The sequence below is a fragment of the Acomys minous genome, assembly GCF_964271855.1.
Source record: "Acomys minous genome assembly, chromosome: 8".
Lineage (NCBI taxonomy): Eukaryota > Metazoa > Chordata > Mammalia > Rodentia > Muridae > Acomys > Acomys minous.
This window is the reverse complement of record NC_140489.1, coordinates 63183501-63203122: the sequence shown is the minus strand read 5'-3', so window position 1 is coordinate 63203122 and position 19622 is coordinate 63183501. Positions and strand designations below refer to the sequence as shown.

The window sequence follows — 19622 nt, the reverse complement described above, 5'->3', positions numbered from 1 at the left end:
ACTGGTTCCTGCAAAGCAAAAAACAAGAAACAAATCTTTTGTTCCCATAATCCAATACAGACTCATCACTTCTTGGCTCACAGATAATAACAATGCCTGCTTAAATATCAAGCTAAAATCCCTTACGTGTAAGTCGGCTCCCAGATACGCCTAAGTTTATCTGACTTCACATTGCCGTTACAAGACAGCTGAAGCAGTTTCTGTACATAATAAAAGATGGTTGATCTGAAATTGGTAAGCGGCAGTTCAACTTCTCGAGTTGTTCCAAGCCCAGTTACTTTCAACGTGAGAGACAATCGAGGTGATGGAGTGCATTCAACTTCCTCCAAGAGCTCTGAGTGGGGTGTTCCTAAAGATTGAAAGATGTGGAAATAATCACACAACGCACACTGCACCAGGAGACAATGCCATATTCACTGAACTATGGCTGCCTAAGACTCTCCTAGCCGGGTGTGGTGGCACGCGCCTTTAATCCCAGCACTTGGGAGGCGGAGGCGTGAAGATTCACTATTACTACAAAATGGGTGCTCTCGCCACACGAACTGATGATGTCATAGTTCTCAAGATCTGAATCGATAGGCTTCACTCCTACTGGAGGCTCCACAGCAGGGCCAGCTTCCTTGCCTCCCCCCCCCCCCCCGCCCCGCCCCTTCTGAGGCGCCTATGTTCCTGAGCTCACAGTCCCTTGTCATGGGCCTGTGCTCCCCTGGCACACATCTCTGGGTCCAGTCCTTCTGCCGCCCTTGTACAAGAACCTACCTGGAGGTGTTTAACTCAATTATATCATGGGTGAGAGGAGGTGCACTATGTGCCTACCCATTCCCTATAAAAGGGCCAGGTTTGTGTTCTGTTATGGAGACAGTCTCACTATGTAACTTAGCTAGGTTTGAACTCAAGAGAGATCCACCGGCCTCTACCTCCCAAATTTCATGATTAAAGGTGTACAGCGCCATGCCTAGCCCTATGAAAGTGTTACCAGGCAAAGTTATTGCCCAGGCCAACAGACTCCAGAAACCTTAAAGCAGACAGCTTTTTTTTCCCTTAAGAAGACAGTTTTTCTAAGTTAATATTTAATACTTTTGATCCAGGAGAAAGTAGAATATAAAACCCCACCTTTAAGTAATGTCTTGCTTGAAAGACTACGTAAATGCAAACAACCCTTTGCTGGGGATGAAGATTCAAGATCTTAGGTTCAATCCCCAGAAACACACACGCACACACCTGGAGGGGCTCTTCTTTAAGAACACACATGCACACACCTGGAGGGGCTCTTCTTTAAGAACACACACACACACACCTGGAGGGGCTCTTCTTTAAGAACACACACACACACACCTGGAGGGGCTCTTCTTTAAGAACACACACACACACACCTGGAGGGGCTCTTCTTTAAGAAGCCCATGCCTATTCTTTGCAGTATATCCTTCTTTCTAAACATCTCCTTCTTCTTAACCCCAGGCTCAGTCTATATATCCTTTTTTCATTGTTTTTGGTGTTTTTCTTTTGAAGGTTTTCAGTTGTTGTTATTATTGTTTTAAGACAGATACTCATCTAGCCCAGGTTGGTCTAAAATTCAAAGAATAGCCGAAGCTGGCCTTGAACTCCTGCATCAGCCTCCCATGTGCTGGCACTGCCAGCATGTGCCAACACACCTATCTTAAGATATCTTTAATAAAACCTGTTTAAGGACAGGGAGCAGGAGGGGGCTGTGGTTGGTTCCTCTAAAATATCCATTTTTGTTGGGTTTTATTTTGTGTATCTCATATGTTGTGTATTCGTATGTTTGTGCACACACGTGCCTGTGGAAGTCAGAGGTCTACACCATGTCTTCCTTAGTTGGTCTTCACTTTATATACAGACTTATGTTGGCATAGGGTTTGTTAAAGAAACTGGCTCATTCACTCTGCTAGCCTGGCTGCCAGTGAGCCCCAGAGACCCCCCAAGCCCACGGCGCTGTCTCTGCTGCCCAATGCTGGGATCACAGACATCAGCTACCATGTGCAGCACTTCCCCCATATGTATCTTTAGATGTGTAGGTGCGTGTTCATGTGCTTGCAGATGTCAGAAGAGGATATCAGACGCCCTTGAAATGAGGGTTATAGGCAGTTGTGAACTGGCTGGTGCGGATGCTGGAATTTGAACCTGGATCCTGTCTAAGAGGATGCTGGGATCCAAACTCAGAGTCATGCTTGCAAAGCAAGCAGAATACCAACTAATCTATCTCTGTGGCACTAAAACTTTTTTTTCCTTAAACTTAAAAAACGTTTTTTAACCAACTTACTTATTGGGGTATAGGGATGATGCACACGTGGAAAGCACAGAACAATTTATTAGCTCTCTTCCTCTTCCATGTGGATTCCAGTGTTTGAATTCAGTTTATAAGGTTTTGCAGCAGTGAACCCTATCACTAGCCCAAACCCAACATCTATACAACTTAGGATTTAGAAGTTTTTAATTCATAACCTGCAAATATAATTGGCACTTTACTTTCCAAACTGCATATAACCATCTCATTCGTTATCAATTAAAATTAGATTACAACACTTAATATACTGTACCTGGAGGAGGGATTTCTAGGTCAGTTGTCTGCTGGACATTCGTACGACCAGGTCTAGGATCAAAAGCAGGAACCAATGCAGAAAACTGCCGCTTCAGCACATAGTCATCATCCCAGGTTCTCCGACGACCTCCTTTGGTTTCATACTCTTCTTCTTCCTGTTACAACAAAATTCCACCTTTGGTTAAACACTCAAGGGGAAAAAAAAATCTTCTCCCAGCCGGGTGGTGGCTGCGCACGGCTTTAATTCCAGTACTTGGGAGGCAGAGGCAGGTGGATCTCGGTGAGTTCCAGGCCAGCCTGCACTACAGAGAAAGTTCCAGGAGAGCCAGAGCTGTTACACAGAGAAACTCTGTCTCGAAAAACTGATAAAATAAAATAAATAAGTAAGTTTTTTCTTAACGTCAAGTTCATTTCATATGGATTATTCACACAAAATAGATGAGTCACTGGGAGGCGCTTTAAATTTTTATAGGACAAATAGATAAAAGTCTTAGCTGTAGCTGGGTGTGGTTGTGCACACCTTTAAACCCAGCACTCGGGAGGCAGAGGCAGGTGGATTGCTGTGAGTTCAAGGCCAGCCTGGTCTACAGAGTCCAGGACAGCCAAGGCAACACAGAGAAACCCTGTCTCAGCCCCCCTACCCCCCCACACACACACAAAAAAAAAAAAAAAAAGAAAAAAAAAAGAAAGAAAAAGAAAAGTCCTAGCTGTTAAAATCAAATGACATACACGCATATACATGCCCCTCAAAATTTGATCACTTGAATGAAATAACTTTTTCAATAGCTAAAGTGACACTATATATCTATGGTGTTAGAATGTCTAGATTTGCATCCTGAATCCAAAACTACTATGTATGACTTCCAGAGACACTTCATCTGAAAGTTACAGTGAATAACAACAAGAGCTGGAGGAAAGAAGAAATAAGGTGATTCATGTCCTGTAAGAAGAACCATGCCTACCACTTAGTGATCATGTTCGCTGATGAGGTTACTACTGCCAAGAGATGACAACAGGTAAAGGAGCTTACAACCACATCTGATGACCAAAAGTCATATTTGGATGCACGCAGTGCAAAGCAATAACTGACTCCAAGTTATCTCCACAGACAGACAGACAGACAGACAGACAGACACACACACACACACACACACACACACACACACACGGGGGCATTCATTAAAGAGTAAAAATGTAGGGAACAGAGATTTCTTAATCAAAAACAAACAAACAGATAAAAGACTAATACTGCTTCTACCAGTATTTGCTATGACTACTACAAACCTCAGCTGTTGTAATGTAGGCCTACTTTTACTCAAAGGCCAAGACGAAGCAGTTTCAAGTAAGAAACTCCTGCTTGCATTACACTAGAGCAATCATGGATTTTCTGCAAAATATGGAACCTAAGGACCAGGGGAATTTTGTCTCTAACCATTAGAGAGCGCCCTCCTCCTTTTGGCATCCTTTTAGTATGTATTTATAGGCATTTTGGTTGATGCCTGTGAATGTAAAAAAAAAAAATATGATAGGGATATTAAGCGGGTATTACCTGTTCCCCAATAGGTCGGCTCCCTGCTCCAGAAGGGACCTGTGGAAGCTGGGAGGTGACTGCATGGTGTGTTACATCAGAGCGGGAGCCAGCTCGACGTTGCAGGGATGGACGTCTCAGAATCTGAAATTTAAAAAACACAAAGATACATTAAGTTTAATTATTTGATCCATACTCTCCTTTCAATCCAGCCCAAAGATTGAAAATCTTTCTTTTAGTTGGATAGATCAATCTCAGAGTTTAAGGTCAGCCTGGTCTACAGAGCAAGTTCCAGGACAGCCAGACCTATACAGAGAAACCCTATCTAGAAGAAAAACCATTAGCAAAAATTCTCTTCATTGGCTGTCTTCAGCAAAAATTAGGTGTTTGGGGTTTTTGTTTTGTTTTGAAGATTTATTTATTTATTTTTTTATGTATACAGTGATCTGCCTGTATGTGTGCCTGCAGGCCAGAAGAAGGCATTAGATCTCATTACAGATGGTTGTGAGCCACCATATGGTTCCTGGGAATTGAACTCAGAAACTCTGGAAGAGCAGACAGTGCTCTTAACCATTGAGCCATCTCTCCAGCCCTTGTCATGAATTTTATATTAGTCTTCTTTATAAGGAATACACTTAGGTGCTTTCCCCCCACAATATTAAGAAACTGAACCCAGAGCCTTTTATCTGCTAAGTACTCAATCACTGAGTTACACTTCCAATGCTTTTAGTACAAACTTTATTTTGAGACAAAGTTTTAGTTTATAGCCAGTCTGGCCTGGAACTTATAAATCCAGGCTGACCTCTCTAAACTTGTAATCTTCCTGTTTCAGGCTACAGGCATTTGTCATTCTTTCCCCCCCCCAACACACATGTACTATTTATTTTTTGTTTGTGTGTGTATGTGTGAACACACATGTATCCTGGTATACAAATAGATGTCAGAGGATAACTTGCAACAACTCAACCTCTCCTTTCACTATGTGAGTCCCAGGGATTACTAATCTCAAGCCATCAGGCTCAGTGGCAAACATCATTGTACAGTCTTGTGGGCCCCAGGCATATGTCACCTAAATGATACATATTAAAAAGCATCTTTGTAAGTTCTTCATTCCACTAAAATTTTTTTGGCATTTAATAATACTTTATTTCAGCCTAGCATGGTGGCGCACAGCTTTTATCCCAGCACTCGGGAGGCAGAGGCAGGCAGATCGCTGTGAGTTTGAGGCCAGCCTGGTCTATAAAGTGAGTCTAGGATAGCCAAGGTCACAAAGAGAAACCCTGTCTCAGAAAAACAAAAGAAAGAAAGAAAGAAAGAAAGAAAGAAAGAAAGATTCCAATCTTTTGTTTTTGAGACAAATTTCTATGCAGCACTGACTAGCTGCAACTCCCCAACTGCTGAGGATGACCTTGAATTTTTAAACTTCCTATTTCTACTTCCCAAGAGCTGGGATTACAATGGAGTACCACCACGCCTGCTTTAACATCCTGTATTAGTTAAGGGAGTGAGAGTTCTCTCTACCATAACCTCCTCGTATTCTTGATCCTCCTGATTGTCATCTTCATTCTCATCATCTTCCTCATCAGGCTCAGGCAAATCCTCGTCATCATCTAGCTCAGCTAAGAGAGTACTGGCACGACAGCTATCGAGAAAATCTAGAAGAAAAAGCCAACAACCTTATTGTCAATAAAATTAATAAATGACTGCAAGGTATCCTTGTATCTGGGTTTGGACAAAGCAAAGGTAAAATTCAAAAGGCTCTAGCATAAACACCAGTTAATGGTGCCACCTATATATTCTCACATCGCATAGAAGATAATTAACTGAGACTAATCACAAGCATGAAAGAAAATCAGGTGATCACAAAGTATATTTCAGTCAACAAAATCTACTGAAAGGAAAATATCATATGGATGATGTTTAAAACAAAACAATCCCACTTTCATTCTCCAAATATTACAGGAAGTACAACATGGTGAAAAGAGCCCAATGGAGTAATTTATACTATGGGCCAAGAACTGCTGTATCACATATATATCATTGAAAACAAAGCTAGAATGTCCAAGTCTCTACTAAACCTAAGGAAGACAGAGAATTTAATAAATAATATCTAGAAATAGGAGCTCTTATAAAAGACTTTATTAAGAAAAACAATTAAAACCAATTAAAAAAAAATAAGCTTAGACCTGGCAAGTGAAATGACTACTTAAGACTAATATGGGGGAAGGGTGTGGAGCTGGAGAGAGGTTAAGGACACTGACTGCTCTCCCAAAGGTCCTGAGGTCCATTCTAGCAACCACATGGTGGCTCACCACCATCTGCAATGGGATCTGCTGCCCTCTTCTGGTGTGCATGAAGACAGAACGCTCATACATAAAATGCATGAATAAATAAATCTTTAAAAAAAAAAAAAAAAAAGAATAACATGGGCCGTGCATGATCACACACATCTTTAATCTCAGCACCGGGAGGCAGAGGCAGGCAGATTTCTTTGACTTCAAGACCAGCCTGGTCTACAAAGTAAGTCTAGGACAGCCAGAGCTACACAGAGAAACCCTGTCTAGATCACCACCACCACCCATCCACCCCCGAAAAAAAAAAAGAAAAGAAAAGAAAAACGCGTATTTGTTATGGAATATGTATGTAGTATCTTTCATATTCTTCATATAATTTAATACATAAGCAAGTTCAGTAATGCTGAATCCCCTATATCTTCTTCTTTCTTAGGATATGTCCCCCAATGGAGATTAGGTCTTGTTAGAGTGATGGTGTGCACCTGTAAACCTGTAATACAAGCACTCTGTAGCCTGATGCGGGAGAATCATGAGTTCAAAGCCAGCTTCAACTATACAGTGAGATTCTCATTTTTAAAAAAAAACCAAAGCAGGGCTGGAGAGATGGCTCAGAGGTTAAAAGCATCGTCTGCTCTTCTAAAGGTCCTGAGTTCAATTCCCAGCAACCACATCATGGCTCATAGCCCTCCAGCGGTGATCTGATGCCCTCTTCTGGCCCGCAGGTGTACAGGCAGGCAGAACACTGTATACATAATAATAAATAAATAAATCTTAAAAAAAAAAATAACCAAAGCAAGGACTAGTAAGAAGGTTCAGTTGGTCAAAAGTGCTTGCCACCCAAGCACTGAGTTTAATCCCCAGAACCCAGAGGGAAAAATTGTTCCCAAGAGTTTCCGACTGACCTCTGCATCATATACACATATAAAAATGATAATAAACCAAGGACAATAAAAGTAATAAACACCAAACCCCTACTCTGATCTAGCCAGTGGACAGGACATCCTCCACAGTTATGTGGAGAGCAGGAAATAAATCTGACATGAGCTCTGGTGCCCCATATTTGACGACCTCCCCTTGGTGGGGAGCCCTGGTGGCACTCAAAGAAAGACTAGGCAGACTACCAAGGTAAGACTTGTTAACCTGCGGCGATAAAGTGGGGGAGGAGATCCCCCTCGGACATGGACCTAAAGGAGGGTAATAGGGTGGGGGTGGGAGGAATGGAAGGATACAAGTGATGGGAGAACAATTGAGTTATAATCTAAATAAACTAATAAAAATAAATTAAAATGATAATAAAGAATAGGTTTTTAGAGTACGTGTCGAATTTATGTTGTCCAACATAAAGACACTAACAAGCTTTCTTTATGGGGACTAAAAATAAACAACAGAATAATGAAACTAAGCAAGAGGAGTTTTACTAGCTGTAAAAGGGGAATACAAACTCTTAATACTGGAACTAATCAAAGGTGAAAATACATATCCCTAAAGAACATCAGATTATCTGTAATTATTTATAAACTTGCATCCACAGATCTTTGAACTAACTCTTTTCATCCAAATTAAGGAGAAAAATAGAAAGATACTCTACTTGACTAATTTCACAGGTTAAACATTTTGTACCACTTAATACTGTGAAGTCAGTACGCAGCCTATAATTACTGGCGAACCCCAGCATGTTTGGCAACAATTTTAGATTCAGTGACATTTAAAAATGTTTGTTTTACAACCAACAGTAGCTTAAGTTTAATGAACTTTATCCTTAGCTTATGTGAGGGGTGATCCTACAATTTACAGTTGCATTCCTCTTGCTATCAGTATACAGGAACAATAAATGCTCTGAGAGCCTGTGGAGGTACACACCTATAACCTTAGGTCGTGAGACGCTGCAGGCGGGAAGATCAAATATGCAAGGCTAGCTTGAACTACACAGTGAAATTCTACCCTAAACATCAAATCTTTGGCTTAGAAGAGACCATATTATAGGGGAAAAAGTAAATCCATTTAAGTATAGATTTAAAAGTTCTTAAAATATGTCTTTATATAAGCTCCTATCTTTGAAATTATCAAAAATTATTAAAAAAAAAAAAAAAACCTCAAAGGGCTGAAGATACAGGTCAAGGACAGCACGTTCACCTAGCCTGTGAGGCCTGGGTTCAATTCCTAGTAATGCCAAAGGGGGAAAAATCAGCATTAGGCCGGGCGTGGTGGTGCACCCACATCTTTAATCCCAGCACTTGGGAAGCAGAGGCAGGCGGATCAGTGTTTGAGGCCAGGCCGGACTGCAGAGTGAGTCTAGGACAGCCATGACTACACAGAAACCCTGTCTCAAAAAACCAAAAACCAAAACCAAAAACAAAACAAAACAAAACTAAAAAACATATTTCAGTTCATCCTGACAGAAAGACAATTTTTGGGGGGAGGTAATTAATTTTGTTTGTTTGTTTGCTTTTGTTTTGTTTTGAGACAGGGTTTCTCTGTGTAGCCCTAGTTGCCCTGGTATTCGCTCTATAGACCAGACAGGCTGGCCTAGAACTCCACTTGTCTCTGCCTCCTGAGCTATGGGATTACAGGCATGTGCCACCGTACCCAGTTATAATGGGAAAAAACCCACAGCAATACAATCCTAAATTGTACATTCATATATGTTCATGGGAAAGAAACAGTTCTACCAACTCCACACAGTATATAATTTATCATAATGATCCCACAGTGGAGTATTTGGCAATAATTCCAAACTCTGTACACACATATCCATCCAGCAATGGGATACAGTTTCAAAGGCACAGAGTAAAAAAGCTAGCTGAAATGACATAATTCTCTTTCAAAAAACAAAAAAAATACACATCAGACATGTACCTGTCAGGTTTGGAAGGTAGGGACTCTACATTTTCTATTAGTTTTTTTTTCTAATATCCTAAAAGAGCTGGCAAATTTTTCAACATTTTTAAAAAAATGTGTATTAGTGTTTTGCCTGCATATATGCATGTACGCATATATGCTTGGTACCAGCAGAGGCCACAAAGGGCATCCATTTCACTGGAATTCCAGATGGTTGTGAACTGTCATGTGGGTGCTGGGAACGGTCAGCCCTCAGCAAGAGCAGCAAGTGCTATTAACTGCTGAGCCATCTCTCCTGTCTCTTTTCTTAAAAACATTAAAAGAATCAAGCAGTGTGTATCTCTGACTATTGTATAGAAGCCATGAAGATAAAACTTCAGAACTTTCTAAGCAAACTTTAATGAATTTGAAAAAGTGTCAAACATACAAAATTCAGTTATGCAACTATTTCCAAAAGATCCTGTAATTGTATATAGGAAGTATCACTTTACAAAAATTACTCTTCTGTCACACCTCTTTTATTTTACTGACAGGTATCAAATATTTTGTTATAATGGTTATTAAGACTTCACTATTGACAAAAGGCAAAAGAAGGTAACACATGAATGTTCTTAGACATCTACTTTGTTTATAATCAAATATTTTAAAACACTTTTACAAATTCATTCTATTGTGTATGATTTCTTGCCTGCATGTATGTTTGTGCACCATATGCATGCTATTCTTGGAAGTCAAAATAGATGTTGGGTCCCTCTGCACTGGAGTTATAGATTGGTGGGTGTTGGGAACACAACATGGGTCCTCAGCAACACCAACAAATGCTCTTAATCCCTTTGCCATTTCTCCAGCCCCTATAATCAGATAATTTAAAAAAAAATTTTTTTTTGGTTTTTCAAGACAGGGTTTCTCTGTGTAGCCTTGGCTGTCCTGGACTTGCTTTGTAGACCAGGCTGGCCTCAAACTCACAGCAGTCCACCTGTCTCTGCCTCCCGAGTGCTGGGATTAAAGGCGTGCACCACCACCACTTGGCGTTGTTTCCGTTTTCTATGAAGACATCAAAGGTTAAAAATTGGGCTGGAGAGATGGCTCAGAGGTTAAGAGCACTGCTTGCTCTTCCGAAGGTCCTGAGTTCAATTCCCAGCAACCACATGGTGACTCACAACCATCTATAGTGAGATCTGGTGCCCTCTTCTAGCGTGCAGGCATATGAAAAAGTGAAACACTGTATACTTAAATAAATAAATATTTTTTTTAAAAATTGGGCTGGAGAGATGACTCAGTAGTTAAGAGCATTGACTGCTCTTCCAGAGGTCCTAAGTTCAATTCCCACCAACCACATGGTGGCTCACAACCATCCAGAGGTGATCTGATGCCCTCTTCTGGCCTGCAGGTGTACATGCAGTTAGAGCACTGTATATATAATAAATAAATAAATAAATAAATAAATAAATAAATCTTTTTTTTTTTTTTAAGGTTAAAAATGTCTGAAGATGGGCACAGTGGTGCACACTTTAATCTCAGCACTCAGGAGGCAGAGACAGGTAGATCTCTTGAGTTCAAAGCCAGCTCAGTATCTATAGAGGCCTAGACCAGCTAAGGCTACAAAGCAACACCTTAATTCAGACTCCATTCCCCACCAAAAATTCCACGGATAAAGTACAATGTAAGTATTACATATATAATAAACTTTATATTGCAACTTACCATATAAAGAATATTCTGCTTCCTGGCCTGTGTCACTCTCACTAGAGGTTGATGTGAGGCTGGTGGTTAAAGTATTACTTAGTGACTGACCCACTGATAAAACTGTTGTCGCCGTAGCGACGTTGCTGCTGCTAGTAACGCTAGATGTTGACATTGTCACTGTAGATGCAGTACCAGGGGTGGTCAAGTTAGGAAAACTTTGAGCACCCATAAGAGGAGAAGCTAAAAATAAAAAGGAAGCAAATCAGTTAAATATGTAGAATTGTAGGAACCTTAGAAAAAAAGTCAAGATATAGATTTTTTTTCAAGCCCATGAAACACATTAATAATAAAAACAATGAAAAGCAACAACTTTGGGAACCCATTTGAAAACCAACTAAAACTTACTGTTTTTAAAAACATAATTATCAGGGTTGAGAGATGGCTCAGTGGTTAAAAACACTGGCTGCTCTTCCAGAGGTCCTGAGTTCAATTCCCAGCAACCACATGGTGGCTCACAACCGTCTCTAATGTGATCTGATGCCCTCTTCTGGCCTGTAGGTATACATGTGTATAGAGAATACCCATATTCATAAAATAAATAAAATCTTTAAAAAAATAACTGTCTTCAAAATATTTAAAGCCTAGCTTTTTTTAAAAAAGGGAAACAAGCAATAGAAATAATTTATTATACTTTTTACAGGAATTATTTTGACATATTAGTAACTTAGAATTACATAGCTTTCAGAAGCTAAAAAGAATATAGGACCTAAGTGAAAGTTCTGCCAGGGAATAGCTTTACTAATTAGCATTTAAGAGTCTTCAACACCGTCATGTAATTTTGTTTTACCATGTATTATAAACACAGCTAATCTGAACTCTTAAGCTACTTTAGATTCTTTAGAACCTGACTTCATAGTCCCAAGGTGCTGCATCTGATGCAGGTTGTGTACCATGGCTAACATCAGCTAAAGGCTGTAGCCAGAACAACAGGGCAAGAGGCTCTCCTGGGGATCCCTCAGAGTGAAGCATTTAGTCACTTACTTGCCGTGCTCATCACATTTCTCCCCAAAGTGTTAGTGTTGTTGTCACTGCTGCTCCGGCTTAGGTTCATGTTGTTTGTGGCATTAGTCCGTGCTATGTTTGCCACTCTCCTTACAAAGCTCTCCAAGCTAGATGTTTCTCGTGAGGACAGGTTAGGTACACTGGCACTAGAGCTCATAGGGGCCCCAGCAGCCAGCAAAGAGCTCACTGACAGTCTGTTACTTGCTGAAGAGCTAAGGGGTCGTTGTGAAGCTGCTTCCTTATTAGTTAATTCAGATACTGAACTAACGTCAGGAGAGCTAACACTAACAATTCCCATGGATATTGCACTAGACTCCCCAGGAGCTCGAACAGAACTATCGGGGCCTAACTTCCTTTCAGCATTTTCACTTCCCGTTTCCGCTGTTAGGGTGCTGGTGCTTGCACTGGAGGATGACCCTACTTCTGTTTGAGGGACGTTTTCAGCAGATGAAAGAACAACAATTGGTTCATGAACATCAACTCCTGAAACTATACTGTGTTCCATTACAATTTCTGATCTCCGTTCCGTTTTGGTCGAACCCAAGCTGATGTCGCTGCTACTGGCCACGCTACACACAGAACTGCTGCTTCCTTTTCTACTTGAGGAGCCTGCAGCAGCAGACGTCTTGTCTGGACAGTTGTTTTTCACCAAGCTGCTCCATGATTGCGTTGTGCCTGAAACAGTGGATGAAACAGGTTTGGGTGATGCCACTGTATCAGGGTCGTACCCTGGTGCAAGCTTGAGGTCAAATTTTCCTTCTGCGCCCATACGGTAAGAGTTTGAGCCACCAGCATCCCAGGTGACATCAATCCAGCCTGGAAAGGGACAGGAGTTTGTGAGACCCAGCAGAAAGCAGAGAGGAGCGTGTTAGACAGTAGCTCCACAATATGGGATCAGCGTTTCATCTGTGCTGCACATCTCTGAATTTCTAACCAATTAAGGTCTGAGAACTAAAAGATAAGTTTGACCTCAGATTAGTTAAGATACTATTTGATGGTATGACTAGTCTATCTGAAGGTCTGTACTAGTTAATCCTCATAAAATAATAAGGAACAAGCATACACTACATACAAGATTTCTGGGAGACCTCTAAAATTCTTCCTTTTGTTACATTTATATCTAGACAGCCCAAGACTGGTGATTCTTCCCCCACCCCCTTCAAGACAGGGTTTCTCTGCATGGCCCTAGCTGTCCTGGAACTCACTCTGTAGACCAGGCTGGCCTCGAACTCAGAGATCCACCTGCCTCCGCCTCCCATGTCCTCGGATTAAAGGCATGCACCACCCTTGCCAACTGATATTAAAACATTATAAAACTAAACTTTTAAAAAATGGCGCTGAAGGCGGAATATAAGGCCTGACACATGTAGGCGTCTACCACTGAGCTACATTCCCAACTACAAGAACAATTTATTTAAATGTAGAAGGAAAACAATGCTGAGATTTCAACAAGTGAAAAAAATCTGGGCTGTTAAATATGACTATATGATCACCAAATATGCTTCCTAGAAAGAAGCACTAATCATTAATTCCTATGGCCGGAATAAACCCTAAAATGTAACAGATAAAACATTCCTATGTCACTACTAGAAATCTTAGGTTACTAACTCAAATAACTACTACGTTGGCATTTAAGCTGTGTTCTTAAAGTTTAGTGGCTACTTGACTTTCTTATGTTTAGTTTACTAGATTAAATAAGCACAAAAACATCCTACAGCAGGTTGACTTGTTTTAGAATGTATATTAAAGCTAGTAACAAACTAAGATACTTGACCTAATTTATTTACATATGAAAAATGTTAGTTTTTTGAAAAGAGTACTAAAATACCAAACCAAAAAATAACGGCTTAGGAAGGAAGCTAATGGAAATTTCAGTCTTCCTGTAGCTGGAAGCTAGCTTCCCGGGGTAAAGTCCAGCAGACCCGAGCACTGACTGACACACATGCCACACAGCCACATACACTAAGCTCATGTTTACGATGAGGCTCAGAGGGTCACTGAGCACCTGCATATTAGCTGCTCATGAGTTATTTGAAAGGAAACTGACTGTCTCAAATGTATAAGCTTAGTGATTATTTTAACTTGTATTTGTATGCTGAAATAACTTTTGAAGAACCAACATTTAACTATCTCTTCTGCTACAGAGAAAAGCATAAGAAAAGGAAAGGTTCAAAAATATATCCCAGTATTAAATAAAGTTGAGATCTGTATTGCGTTAATTTATACCAACATATAAGCAAATAGTCAAATTATATAACTACTATTAAATATAAGTATATATTTGTTTTACCCAGAAGGCAGGTGAATCATATTTTCTCTTGACCACTGAACAGATGCCATTTAACAAAGTATCTTTACAATTTTGTAGACTAAGTGGATACATGGGGAGTTCTACCAATACACAGACTCTTGGGAAGAGCAATGGATATACCCGATATAATGTGGGAATATACTAAACAGCATACACCATTCACATTAGGTTTTAGAGAACATACTATACCTAAATATCATATAAAATATTCCTATGCCCCAATCATAGATAAAAAGATAGATTTAGTAAAGATTACCTATTGTAGGAAATGTATTTGAAAACTAAAAATTCTCTCTGAAATGTTTAAAGCCAAAACTGAATTGCAACATTTGGAGGATCAGGAAAACGTGTCTTTCTTGAGTTTTAAGTTCTGAAATTAAGATTCTAATTTTCTTTTTTGTTTTTTGTTTTGTTTGTTTGTTTGTTTGCTGGTTGGTTTTTTCGAGACAGGGTTTCTCTGTGGAGCCTTGGCTGTCCTGGACTTACTTTGCAGACCAGACTGGCCTTGAACTCACAGAGATATGGATTCCTCTGCCTCTCCAAGTGCTGGGGTTACAGGCGAGTACCACCAGGCCCAGCTAACTCTGATTTCCTTATGTGGTAGTTTCTGCTGACTCCACCCAGAGAAAATGGAAGTGTATCACATGTCACCAGCATGTGTCAGACACATGCTTCAATTTATAAGAGAGAATATGAACTCATTAATAAGAGTACGACACCTTAAAAATGATAATATTTTAATATCTTATTTGAATGGTGTTCTTGTTACCTCAACCATTGCTGGTATTATACATTTTATCTCACTATAAACCTGTTTATGTTTTTAGTTGTTTGCAATTGGGGTTTTTGTAAGTGCTATAGAAATACGCTTAGTAATGTGGTAATTTTCAAGGAATGGAAACTTTAAAACAATAACATTTACTAATTTATTAAAGTTACTTAAGTTAAATGCTTTTAATCACATAAAAGTACATTATAAAACTAAACATTAACTAAGGTCTATCTTCTTTCAATTTTTATTTTTAGAGACAGGTCTCTAGCCCAGGAGCACAGCCAGGCCAGGATTTCTGCAGTGCTGGGGGTCAAACCTAGGGCTTCATGCTCACAGGGCAAGCAAAGCACTTTACTAACTGACCTAAAGTCCCAACCCCATAATGTTTGTTATGGCTCTTTAAATGTTAGGAAACAAGGATATAAACATTTTACATGTTTTTAATGCACAGTACAAGATAAGAATAAGATAAGAAAGAACCTACTATGATCTAAGCAAATCACCTGCTACTAAGTAAGCCTTTAAATGGCAGCTGCTGTGGGAGTTAACTGTACTTCATTATTTGGATAAGGACTTTTGCTAAGATGTACAGCATAAAGGGTAAAATGAACTTACTTGCTCTGAACTTACTTGCGCTGTACAATTAGTCCTACTAAAATGTTTAAACTCCAACCACAGGCTGATATACTGCGCACCACTGCATTAATCTATGCGTGATCAAGTATTTCTTATTCTATTAAATTCCTTATTCTATTGGAAAATGTTTGAACACTAATCTTTTTTCTCCTAGTGCCTTAACAGGCACTAACTAAACCCAAAAACTACCAAGAAAAAGCACACAAAATTAAAATTGGGATTTAATGGTAACCTGAGACCAATACACTAAGGAACAAAAGAAAAAAAAAAGTATCTTGAGGATTTTGTTGTTGTTGTTCTGGCTATTGCTGTTGTTTGAGACAGGGTTTCTCTGTGTAGCCCTGGCTGTCCTGGAATTCTCTTTGTAGACCAGGCTGGCCTCAAACTTACAGAGATCCGCCTGCCTCTGCCTCCCCAGTGCTGGGATTAAAGGTGTGCGCCACCACGCCCGACTTCTTGAGGATATTTTATTTATATTAGCTCAATTACAATATCAGCAAATAGATACTAGTCAAAATACAAGAATTTATTTCAACTAATTCATTCATTCATTCATTCTAAGTAAATGAGTTGTTAATTTTTAGAAAAGGTCTCAACCATGATGTTAGGCTGACCTCAAATTCAGAGCGATCCCCTGCCTCTTCCTCCCAAGAGCTAAGATTAAAGACAGATGCCGTATGTCCAGCTTTTTTCATCTCAATGAGAAATCATTATCAGTTCTTCCACAAAGGTCTGGTATACGTATACAATTTACAAATTATCCAAAGACAAAAGAAAGGCACGTGGCATCAACAGCAGGAGTGCTCAGCTCCTACTCACCGTTGTGCAGTTCCCCTGTGACAGTGCCTTCTCCCTGGGGGCTGCCGTCCTGGTCTCGCCACTTCCAATCCAGGCCTCTGATCACACGTGCTCCTGGAACCACGTACTTCAGGACCTGTGAGCGCACCAGGCGCCGCTGCCTTCTAAGATTAGCTTCCGCTTCTTTAGCTGCTTTCCCTGTGCGATTAGAATTAAAGAAATATAAAGCAGGTCACTTGAATAAACAGTCGTAGGAGTTAGAAATGTCTCCTGTCCTTCCTTTCATTACCTAGTTGGTCTTCACATACTCCATTTACAGTGCCATAGAGTTCAAATCCAGAGAGTGAGAGATAGTGTGTCTGCCCACTAGCATTCTTCCCCATCTGTTTAATCCTCACATGCCGCCATCCTTGCTTCTCATCCTTTGCTGGGTCAAGTGGCCAAGTTGCAGTTGACCTGTAAATGCATTAGACAAAAAGTGTTTAAAGTACATGACTTTTAAAAAAATGACACAAAAAGGATAATGGAAGTAAGGTTTTCTTACACAATAAAAAACATTAGAAAAAGAATATACCCTTAATTATCAATTAAAATTTGATTACAAGGGGGAAAAAAAAAAGCCAGACATGGTGTTACACGTCTTTAATCTCAGCACCCAGGAAGTAGAGGCAGGTAGAGGGCTGTAAGTTCAAGACCACCCTGGTCTACAGAGTGAGTTCCAGGTCATCCAGACCTACACAGTGAGACCCTGCCTCAAAAAACAAAACTGATTACAAAAATGGTTAAAACATTAAATATGAAATTTAAAAAATACCTAATTTATTATGTCAAATGATTTGATTCCTGCAAAAAGATAATGTTTAAAAGGAAAAGTAGTACTTTTAAAGTGAAATTTCTTTGTAAATTCTTGTCATTTTAAATGTATTACAATTTTTCATTTTAAAACTCAAAAACATTGCCTATTAATACTAATGATAATACTGTTTCCTTTTGTGCCACAGCAAATGCAAAAATCAACTTAGAAGAATAATTTTTTTCTGAGTCTAATTGTAAAAAATATATAAGCTGATCATCTAGCCTGGGGTGTATCCCAGCTCAGTTTAGCACATACGAAGTCCTAGGTTCAATTCTCAGTATCACACATACAAAATCCACACTCATATTCACAGAGAAAAACAACTTAAGAAATCATAAAGATTAGAAAATTTCTTCACTCTGGGAGACAGAGGCAGTTGGAGCTCTGTGAGTTCAAGGATAGTCTGGTCTACAAAGTGAGTTCAAGACAGCCATGGCTACACATAGAAACCTGGTCTCGAAACCAACTCCTGCAAAGCTATAAACAATAACCACTAATATGTTGAACATTTATATAATTTACATATATTATATGACTTTAAGGAGCATTTATTTCTTTCCATTTGTGTGCTATACAACTCTCATAAGTATTTACAGAAATATGCTCAGCTTTTTAATCAAAATGATATTTGAACTTTATAAAATGATTACTTAAATTTCTATTTTTATTTTAAAATATAGTTTTAATAACTTTATAGCTTAACAAGTGTTTGGCCTGCATGTCTGTGCACACAATACCCTCGGAGGTCAGAAAAGGGTGTCAGATCCCCTGAAACTAAAGTTAAACACTGTGAAAAGCTGCCAACATGGGTGCTGGGAACCAAACCACAGGCTCTCAGAAGAGCTGCCAGTGCTCTTAACCCCTGAGCCGTGTGTGTGTGTGTGTGTGTGTGTGTGTGTACATATGTGCTAGTACACACGTGTTACAGAACAACTTGTAGGAGTTGGCTCTCTCTGTACACTCTGTAGATTCTGGGGCTCAAACTAAGTTATCAGGCTGGGCAACAAATACCTTTAACCCAACAGCCAGCCGGCTGGCCCCCAGTATGATCTCTTTGATGAGTTTCAGTAAATGCCAATATTTCAAACTTTCAATGTCTAAACTACATATCAAGAAAGAAGATATTATTTCAGTATCTCAAAAAATAGAGCTCTACAATACACAATCATAAAATAAACAAGGCTCTTTATACTGAGTTCCCCAATTTGTGAAGACTCCTCAACTAACCCTGGTTCATTGAGACTGCAGTCATCAACATGGGTATACAAAGAAGTCCAGTTCTGTCCATCTTTGGATACCTGGAAAACCCAATTTCTCAGTGCAGACCTTCCGTAGCCACGAGCATGACGAAGTGTGTATGCTGATGGTATTACCCAGACACCCAGATCTATGGCAAACCAGGCATTCTTATCATCGTTGCTGTGACAATTTAAAGCCGAATTATCTCGACTTAGGATGTCTTCCAAGCGGCCATATGGCAGATTTCTTCCTTCTGATGATGTAACTACTACCAGTCCATAAGCTGCAGGATTTACCCATTCATACGCAGTTCTACACAAAAATAAAAATTAAAAAAAAGGAGAAATCAATGTTAAGGCAATTTGCATTTGTTCATATTAGTTCTTAGTTCCAAATTATACACTGAGAATGGTGGTACATTGTTTTAATCAAGCAGCTGGAATGTAGAAACAGGAAGATCAGGGTTTAAGGCCACCCTTGGCTACATAGCAAGCTGAAGGCCAACCTAAGGTATCATCTTAAATTTAACATATATGAAAAAATTCCTTATGTAGAAGGATGTTCAATGAATCTAATAATTTTACTCTACTACCTAAAAGTTTTCCCCAGCTAAGCACTGTCACTTTAGCTTAAAGGAAATAACTTACTTTGCATTTGTCCCAATCCAGTAAATTATTCCATTTTCATCAAAATCATGCTGGTGCCGAAATACAAAATTTTGGCCTTCTCTTAATTTTCGAACAAAAACAAATGATGATCGGTCAAAATCATACCACTGCTTTGCAACCTAAATCAAAGTAAACACAGAAGACTTTCACCTTGATAGTGCTAGTTAAAAGAATATTAAGCCACTCTTTCCAACCTTCTCAAAGTCAATTGTTCTATAACATAATATTTTTAAAATAATCTCCCGGCCAACAAAGAGTTAAATACCTGAACACCATACAAAAATATAAGATAACCAAAGAGCTCCACTAACAGTAACATGGGGTACCTGGTTTCCAATACTGGGAAACTGAACCCAGGGCTTTATATGTGCCAG

The 19622-nt window shown here is 39.6% G+C and overlaps 1 protein-coding gene across 8 annotated transcripts in view; it reads right to left on the bottom strand.

Annotated features, from left to right (window-relative positions):
- The window catches only part of HECTD1 (HECT domain E3 ubiquitin protein ligase 1), a 91349-nt gene that overhangs the window by 17517 nt on the left and 54210 nt on the right, over positions 1–19622 (bottom strand). For 3 of the 8 annotated variants that reach the window (XM_084791769.1, XM_084791773.1, XM_084791768.1), the window contains exons 21-30: positions 19228–19367; positions 18569–18892; positions 16775–16941; positions 16507–16683; positions 11948–12784; positions 10925–11146; positions 5610–5743; positions 4110–4232; positions 2559–2715; positions 127–349 (exon numbers count right to left, since the gene is read on the bottom strand). In XM_084791769.1, the coding sequence (XP_084647895.1) occupies positions 127–349; positions 2559–2715; positions 4110–4232; positions 5610–5743; positions 10925–11146; positions 11948–12784; positions 16507–16683; positions 16775–16941; positions 18569–18892; positions 19228–19367 (2504 nt within the window). The remainder of the gene's footprint in view (positions 1–126; positions 350–2558; positions 2716–4109; positions 4233–5609; positions 5744–10924; positions 11147–11947; positions 12785–16506; positions 16684–16774; positions 16942–18568; positions 18893–19227; positions 19368–19622) is intronic. The other 5 variants (XM_084791774.1, XM_084791770.1, XM_084791771.1 and 2 more) reach the window with 3 other exon arrangements.